At 36.2% G+C, this 9,206-nt stretch overlaps 2 protein-coding genes across 2 annotated transcripts; both read right to left on the bottom strand.

The window, feature by feature from the left end:
- Window positions 1-228: 228 nt before the first annotated feature.
- On the bottom strand, window positions 229-3,395 carry LOC139857477 (protochlorophyllide reductase, chloroplastic-like). The gene is made up of 5 exons (XM_071846251.1): window positions 3,247-3,395; window positions 3,092-3,172; window positions 1,707-2,235; window positions 731-1,089; window positions 229-633 (listed from the first exon to the last, which is right to left on the bottom strand). The coding sequence occupies exons 1-5, from the start codon at window positions 3,286-3,288 to the stop codon at window positions 478-480; spliced, it is 1,167 nt and encodes a 388-aa protein (XP_071702352.1). The 5' UTR covers window positions 3,289-3,395; the 3' UTR covers window positions 229-477.
- Window positions 3,396-3,900: 505 nt separating this feature from the next.
- LOC139858958 (uncharacterized) lies at window positions 3,901-8,558 on the bottom strand. The gene is made up of 7 exons (XM_071847783.1): window positions 7,020-8,558; window positions 5,953-6,043; window positions 5,676-5,833; window positions 5,385-5,436; window positions 5,234-5,313; window positions 4,994-5,087; window positions 3,901-4,800 (listed from the first exon to the last, which is right to left on the bottom strand). Exons 1-7 carry the CDS (start codon window positions 8,556-8,558, stop codon window positions 4,217-4,219), a joined length of 2,598 nt encoding a protein of 865 aa, XP_071703884.1. The 3' UTR covers window positions 3,901-4,216.
- Between the last annotated feature and the right edge of the window lie 648 nt (window positions 8,559-9,206).

The raw sequence follows: 9,206 nt of genomic DNA, 5'->3' as shown, positions 1-9,206 counted from the left end.
TAATTCGCAACTTTTATAAGTTTGTTTGTGTTAATCTTTGTTAATTTATATATTTCATTTTGTGTTATAGATTGTGAGGAAACGGTGAAATGATTATACAATCTATACATGTGCCTTCGGAACAACTTTCTTGCTTTTTAAAGCTTATCAAGTTACTCACAACACGAAATAACTTATTTTGTGTAAAGATGATATTAAAGCTTGTGATTCTGCATCTTTTGGCTCCAAGTTATTATTGTAATTCTTGTTTAATAGTAAATAATAAATAATAATAATTTGAAAGATCTAACAACAAATTTATATGTAACTGGTTTATCTATTGATCGATGCTTCAGTTACTGCCTATTTCAAACAAGTAAACTGCTTGGAACTAAATACTCTGGGAATTTATTAGTGATACTAATTCAAGCCTGCAGCTATGTTCTATACTCGAACTATCACTCAAATTGATCGATCGAACAATGAGGTCTCTTGTGTTTAAGCCAGCCCGACAAGTTTCTCGCTTATGTCCCAAACTTTACGAGCTTTGGAGACATCGCTAGCTTCTTCTGACAACTGGTTCTCGAACGAAGCCGAGTTGTTGTTCCAGCTCCAATAAACTCCAGATTTCGTCAAACTTGGATCACTCACAACCTTAAATCATCACATACAAAAACATAATAATGTCATAATCCCAAATCAGAAGATAATTTCAACTTCATGTCGCAATAAACAGATTCAGATTCATTACCTGAGCAAGTCGTTTGCCGGATTCATCCTCGGAAACGTAACCTTTGGTGATGTACTTTTGGAATGGGGGAAATAAAAGTCTAAAAAGTGGAATATGTTCTCTAAATAAGCCTGTTGTTGCAATACAACCAGGGTATAGAGATGCAAATGTGATGCCAGTTTCTTCATGATAACGACGATGGAATTCTTGCATCATAAGCATGTTGCACACCTTGCTGTCTTTATATGCTTTTGCACCATCGAAATCTCCACCATCAATCATGCTTGAGCTGTTGAGCCCGTTCAAACCGCCCGCTAAACCCCTCATGTCCCCTAGGTTAGCCTTTGGAGGTACATTCCCGGCCAATGTATTTGTGTTACCTACCATATCATCACATTCCAAATTTAGTGCCATCAGGCATCAACATACACACACAATTAGTTAGTTAGTTAGTTAGTTAGTTAGGGTGCATTTAATAAAATTGGATTATTAAGCGTTGAACAGTTCATAATCTGAATGATTCAAAGAAAATGAATGAAGATCCGAATGATTGTAACATGTTTGATAGTCATTTTGAATTAACAATGAAAAATGATGTAAGATTACCTTATTAGCCTTTTGCATGAGTATAAAAAAAATTATATCTGTTGAATGTTCTTGATATAATTTAAAGATGATATTACTTAAATTTAGGTTCTGAATGAATAATAAAATATTTCTAACTCTGAATGATTCAGTACTGAAAGCTAAACTATTGAGCATCATATGTCATTAAGAGGTTAGAAACACTGAATGTTGAATGATTCTACATTCAGCGCCCGATCTATTCAATGGTAATCAAACGCATACTTAGTTAGTTACTTGAGAAAATTTGACAACTTTCTGAAAAAAGTGTCACAGATCAAGTGATCCAACCCGTTTTGACATGCACAGAACCACCCAGTTTGGCCAACCTGCCCAATTTTTGGTACCTTTAAAGTTAAAATTTTTATATTACCTGTGATTGAACCAACAATTATGAGTCTTTTAGACGGATAGTCCGACTGCTTCAAATCATCAAGCAACAATCTCGCAAGCAAAAAGTGACCAAGATGATTAGTCCCAACACTAAGTTCGAACCCATCAGCCGTATAAGTCGGCTCTTTAGCCGTAGGTAAATAAACCGCAGCATTACAAACCAACACATCGAGTGATTGACCCGATTGTTTAAAATTTCCAACAAATTGTCTAACACTATCAAATGATGAAAGATCTAAATGCATCACTGTGTAATTTTCTTTCGCCATTCCAACTGATTTTGCTGCTCGTTCGGCCTTTAAAAAGTCTCTGCAAGCCATAATCACGTGCCATTTTCCGGTTTCGGCTAACGATTTTGCTGTTGCTAGCCCTAAACCTGATGAAGCTCCGGTTATAATGACCGTTCCCTTTCGTAAAGTTTTTTTACCGTCTGGTGATGCATTTTTAACTGCAGGGTCTGTTGTGGCTACAGCTTGTATTTTGAGTGCACCCCTTTGGCTATATTCCTTCTGCAAGTAAACCCAAATCATGTTAAACTGCAATTCTATAAACTTGACTACATGAAACATTAAAAGCTTGACAAAATCTAGCTGGGCCCATTAACCAAAAGATCGTGGGTTCATGTCTTAGGGTGCGCTTGATAAAATAAAATGATCAAGTAGTGAATGGTTTGAAATCTGAATGATTCAAAGGTTATGATTGAACTTAAATTTGAACGAAAATAACTTGTTTGATAATCATTCTTAATGAACTCCATGAATATTTATGATGTAAAACAATTGTAGTAACCTTTTGAATGAGCGTATAAAAGAATATAATTTTTTTTTTTTTTTAACCTGGGTATCCAACTTTTTTTTAACAGGGCAACTAACCGCTTTGCGAGCAGCCCGGAGTCATTGCACACGAACCTCCGTGGCCATGAGAGAAAATAACTTTGTAGGTGCAAGGCCGACCTCCACATTGGAAGGCCGGGGTCTAACCATGCCACCACCACCCTCATGGTTTGATTGTTTTGATAAGTGTTCTAGGATATTATTTAAGGAAGATATTAAAGGAAATGGAGATACTTAATGGTTAAGAAAGTATTTCAACCCTAAATGGTTCAACATAGATTTTTGAATGGTTCAACGTCATTTGTCAATCAGATGTCACAAACAAACGCACTTAAAGGTTTAGCATTGTTGAACTATTCAATTAAGAGGCAATCAAACGCACCCTTAATCTCAGTTATTTGAAAAGCCTGACATGAGCGAATTGCAATGTGTGGATAGTGTGTGTGAGTTATTGTCAGTTAAAGTATATATATTAAATAAGACCAGTAATTTAATGAGTTATAATGGATTGAATAGAGATTTAATGTAGTACCCTGGTTTTTGATGATGTGAAGTCAACTTTAAGATGAGTTGATAATGGTACTCCAAATAGGCTAGAATCCTTCAAAGATGCCTGCATATGTACAACATTGTTAGTTTGTTACACTTGAATGCAAAAATGAAACTGAGAACAGTTGGTGAACAAACCTCTTTGTGGATGGAGAAAGAAGATGTAGCTTGAAGGGCCATTGGAGCTTGGAATAATGGAAGGTGAAGTGAATTGTAAATATGTAAATGAAGATTGTTGAAGATGATTATTGTTGATGTGGGGATATTTATACAATTGTGATCTTTATGATTCCTTGTGCCAAATATGTATTCTTCTGTTATGATATATATATCTTTATTATTACAAGGGTGGATAAAATAATTGATCATTAAAAAAAGGTGGGCTCCACTAGATTTTCAAGCAACCAATGAGGTATTGTAATGTAGATTTCCAGCAGATGCCACTGTTTGGTTTTTGGGGGTTAGATAAGTGAAGTGGGCCTGAAACTAAAGAGGATATGAAGGTGCACTGCCCAAAAAGCATGTTTACAACTAAAGAGTTATGGGCTTGGAATGGGAGCTGAAATGCACATATGATATGATTCATTTCATTTCAGGACATTGGAGATTTTTGATTTTTTAGATGCTTTTCTTTTAGATATGGAGAATTTATATAATATAAATATATAACTCAAACACTAAACCTGCAAAATTAGCTAAATCATTTTAGTTTAAGCCAAGTATTTGTTAACACTATAGATTGCATACATCTATTGATCATGAACGGCTAATTCATTTGTGAAATACTTGGCATCATTAAAAAAATAAATCGAATAGAAAAACGATGACTTTATACACGTCACATTGTATCGAAGAATACACAGAATACACATGAAAGAATTGGCAAAAAAATAGCAATTTTGATTTCCAATCTGCTTTTTCATCACCTTGTTAACTCTACATTTTTTTCCTACTAAACCAAAAACTATCTTGTTTTTCTTTTGTTCCTTTCTCCTGACCGAATTTAATTCCTTTGCAATGCCTTCAGGCAAGCCGTATACACTAATATTACAAACCATGGATGCTGTACAAATTTCCCATTAACAAATCTCATGGGCCTTACCTCGATCTATAATCGAACAGGTAATCCAAAATTCTGGAATATCCTGATTTCCCCATGAAGGCCAGCTGTCACAATCACCATACCCCATCCCGACTTACCATGGGTCGACCCGTTTGTATAATCTACACTTGTATGTCGACTTGGGTTCTTGGTAGCCGAAACAAGTTTTTCCTCGGGCCATGTGGCGGAAAACCGATCAAAAAAGTAGCCGTTACTTGCACTAGAAATAATTCCATGAAAGGGGCTACTGTTAGTACATTTACCGTGAACTTGATCTTCAGGTGTTGGAGGATGGTTTACCACCGCCACGTCATCAAAGTGGTCCCCACTGAACCTATTCGGTTCCGTGGAAAGCCCGTTTTGGGAACCCCAAGAAGTGTCGGTTTTACCGGGCCATGGAATGGCTACTGATACATTATGACAGTGGAAATGCTCGTATGAATGACTAACGGTAACACCTTTGTTTCTGCTAGCTCGGGAATCACCTTCGTGTTTCCATACATAAACTTGAGAATCTTCACTCGCACAAACCACGTATCTCCCGTTTGACGTCACAGAAGCTGAGATTTGTCTGTTTGTGTTTCGAAATCCTGTGAAATGGGCGAGTTGGGTGAGTGGTCAAAATGGGATAAATTCAAATGGCTAACTTATTCGTACAGTTTAAAATGAAGTAAGGTTGACCTGCAAACACTTCTTATAGAAATAGTATCTTGTTTTTTGTTTTTTTTGTTGCATTAACTAACGTGTTAAACATGACTATAAACATACTGTACTAAATGTTACCTTTGAATTTATGAACCAAGTCAACACCATCAACAACACGAACTCGCGAGTCTGCAGATGTAATGAGCACTTCTGATGTCGTACCTGGAGCAAACTATAGAGGGTACTAATCAGCATTGCGTATAGTGCGAATAAATAGTCAAAACATGAATGCAACTTAAATTAATGCAGAAAACAGTAATTATAAAAAACCAAAAGGCATGAATCGAGTTATGGAGGCATGTAGTACTTGGTTTTTACCTGAAACCCAGTAATCTTTTTATGACGGGATTTCTTTTTGTTCTGCAAATTGATCTGACTTTTTTGCTGTAACTTATTTTCTGCAAAATATTAATAAAAGCATGAAAATTTAAGCAGAAAAACACACACAGAAATAATAAATCACACATACCAGTTGTGTTATATAAACAGCAGTTCCCTTTGTACGAACCAACTAGTGCGGCCTTCAATTATTAAAAAAAAAATTCCATCAGTCACAAACTCACAAATCATATTGAAAAGGTATACACAGATATTAAAAGTGCTCTACCAACTGTTAGATAGAAAAAAAAGGTATAGTTGCTGACTTCAACCCATTCACTTATGAATGGATCAATATGGGTTGTATTTAATACTATACTTTAGATAAAAGAGGAATGAGTTAAATATGTCAAATAGAAAAGACAAAGAGTCAACGGTCAACCTGACCATCTGGTGTATAGCAGGCAGCAGTGACCATCTCATGCATATCGTTCCAATCAACCACTTGATGATCGGGAATGCTCCATATGCGAACTTTAGCATCAAGTGATCCACTGATGAAGTATCTATCATCAACAGGATTGAACTGGATGCAAGTTACTGTATTAACAAAACGGGTCCAAATCAAGATACTTAGTAGTCATACAGATACATATATTATAGAAACACATACATTCACATAGACACATGTATAAGCTTCATATTTTCAACTTTCTTACCGTAGTCGTTGTGTGAAAATATCTTCAAACATGACTTGGTAGACAACTCCCACAACCGCACTGTTTTGTCCATCGATGATGAAAGCAAATGCTGAAAACAAAATTTGCTGCCAATAAGAAGCTTTCATATATGTTTTGCCTCCCACCGCAAAGTGCGTAACATTAAAATAGTTCATTAGATCAATACTATGCAAACACGTACATTAATCACAGCTTGCAAATCATACGTTGCAAATATGCCCAAACTAAACACACATATGAGAACTTCTCCAATAAAAGATAAGTATAAGACAAGTCTATAATTTTGAAATATAACAGCAATATCATACTCAAAGAACTCCAAACGTAATTCGAAATTGTAACAGGATTAATTGCCGCCTTTCACACTAAATAGTTGTAACTTTTATCAGTCACTTTCTTCAACATTAAAAACATATTCACCCTTGACTTCTTCCCATGCACAAATATTCACTATCATTTGGCATTTGATTTTACTTACCACTTTCCTACTTCTTCACAAAACTTGTTTAATGACAACTTGTAAAGGTATTTATGGAACTTAATTATTTCCATTTCTTCCCTTATTGGTGTCATACATTTAAACAAGGACTTATGCAACACATCAGTAACCTAAATAAGAGTTCACAAAGATAGAAAAAATCTTTATATCTACAAATTTAGGTAGTCAATCGTTCTCTTTAAACTTATTCACTGATAACTTCCACTGTCCACATGAAGCAGATAATTAGATCTTCAAAGATCTGGTACTCTTTAAATCCAAGGTAGAGTCTCATAAATCAACTTAAATAACCATGTCAATCAGCTATGTACCAAAAAGAGCATCTATATGTATCATACATTCCAAAAGTCAATTAGAGGCCCTAAAACAATTTGTGCAATTGGAGGGAAGGTGCTTATAAAGCACGTATAAAAAGGTAAATGTATGTGTTCTAGCAAAAAAAGAAGATCATATCCAAATTACTTTTAACACTGAAAGACGTATTCTTTAGTAATTACCCACATAAAATGATAATTATGCAACCAACAAATTAATAAAAGTAGCTAACCTGGGATTTGGACCAGGATAAGTCAAGCACATCATTCAGATGTCCTTCGAAGGAACAAAACGGTTTTTCTGAGAGTCCAAACACGGTCTCTGGTACCACAATATGGTCCAAACTAGTGGACTTTCGGCTTATCGATAACCTTCCTCTTTTCTTCTTCTCAATTTGGCTATCCAAATTCGGTGATGCCAAACCTGGTTCCGGTGACCCATTTGGCAGCAATAACACATTCAAATTTACATCTTCTTGCTTATCAAGTAAAAGATCACCTTTTCTATCTGAGGAAACCACTTTCCATACATGAATGAGACAATCCTCACCAGCACTAGCAAGATACTTACCATCTAAACTAAACTTAATGGACCAGATAGATCCATTATGAGCCTGTATCTCCTGGGTTTTATAAAGACCCGTTAGATCTTTAGAAGATTTCCCATAATGTCTAACACGTACTTTTTCCGGCCCATGAAAAGGAACATCTTGACTATCATCCGTAGCAGAACTAGACCTCCTTCCACCTTTTTCCGACGATGTATCTCTCTCATCACTACTTCGTCTCTCCCTATACCCTGCAACCGAACTCGCTACATTCTTGATACTCTTCAACCACCCACCTTTCTTTTTCAGTTTAGATTCATTCCCACCGCTGTTCATATCAGGTGAAGAAACATCATTACCAGCCTCCACATTTTGCCTTCTCATCAACTCTTGTACAATAGGCGAACGTCCAACACACATTTCAAATTCTTCCATTGTTAACCGCCTGCCTGTCCCAACTTCCTTTAACTTCCCCCACATTCCATCCTCTCTTACCTCATCAACCACAAACTCCTTCCCATTATCAAGATTCTTAATGATTGTACACACTGCATCATCAACAATCACTTCACCATCATTACAAATAGCATCCAAATTCAAATTACTCTCAATACACTCACTCTTAACTATCTCGGGCGGCTTATTGAGCATAATATCATTAGTACTATGAACCGTGTTACTGTTATCACTTACAGTAGTCATTAGTACAGTATCAGTATCAGCAGTAGTATCAGCCACAGGCGAAGAAAACGAATTAATGGAACAAATTTTGGTACGCAAGTTCGAACTAACATTAGAATTACACTGATCAGGATCATCAGCAGATTTCGAACGAATAATGCTAGTGTTAGAATTAACCTGATCACCAGCTGAAGCATACTTCCCTAACTTAACTGATGACGAATCACGACTGAGGCCCATCTGTCGAAGCAACCGCATACGACGTTCGTCAACCGAAGACGGTTGCGAGATCCAAACATCATAATTATTCACAACGCCCATTGGAAATTTAGGAATAGGTAAACAACGTACCACGCCATTATAATCACTTAAAATCAAATCATCATTATTGTCATTATTATCATTATCATTAGTGCAGTCATAATCGTATTCTGAACATGATGATGAAGAAGATGAGCAAGTAGTTGAAGAAATCAATCGATCAAAGGACTCGTAGAAACACTCGTTGTTATCTTCGTTATCTTCGAATTCGTGTTTGCTCATCGTACGGGCATTCACATCTGATAATGAAAATGCCCGGACGGAATCCGATCAGAAGGATCTGGTGGTGTGATTTGAGTAGGATATAGAGAGATACAGATCGAATAAATGGAGTTAGGGTTTGTGGTTGTGAAATTGTAGATCCGGCGAAAGAAACGAAACCCTAGGGGAGTGGAATAGACCCCGTGAGAAGAGGAATAGACGGTGGGAGTGTGGCGGAGAACGGCGTCGTTTGGTTTAGTCGTTGTACTTTTTGCTGTGACTTTGTTTGTTTTGTTTGGAGAGAGAGAGAGAGAGAGATTGGTTTGGTTGGGTTTGGGGGTTGGGTTTGGGGGTTGGGGGTAATACCGGTGTATGATGATGTAATAAATAATTAATACTGTAAATAATACTCCGTGAAAAATAAATACTCCCTATAAATAAAGCTACCGGGTATAATTTATAACTAGTGAAATAACCTATGAAATTACGGGTTTATTTAAACGAAATAATTTAATGATATGTTTTAGGTATTAAGTGAATGTTAAGGTTATTTAGTTTAATGACCCGTGGAACCACAAAGTCCGACTAAAAAACTCGTCAGCTTAACATTTCATCAAATACCTAAAATGCATATTAAACAATCCACATTCAATCATAAGAGATAATATT

This window comes from Rutidosis leptorrhynchoides, chromosome 7, assembly GCF_046630445.1.
Source record: "Rutidosis leptorrhynchoides isolate AG116_Rl617_1_P2 chromosome 7, CSIRO_AGI_Rlap_v1, whole genome shotgun sequence".
In the NCBI taxonomy this organism is placed as follows: domain Eukaryota; kingdom Viridiplantae; phylum Streptophyta; class Magnoliopsida; order Asterales; family Asteraceae; genus Rutidosis; species Rutidosis leptorrhynchoides.
The sequence above is the reverse complement of the archived record's forward strand: the minus strand, read 5'-3'. Positions and strand labels throughout refer to the sequence as shown.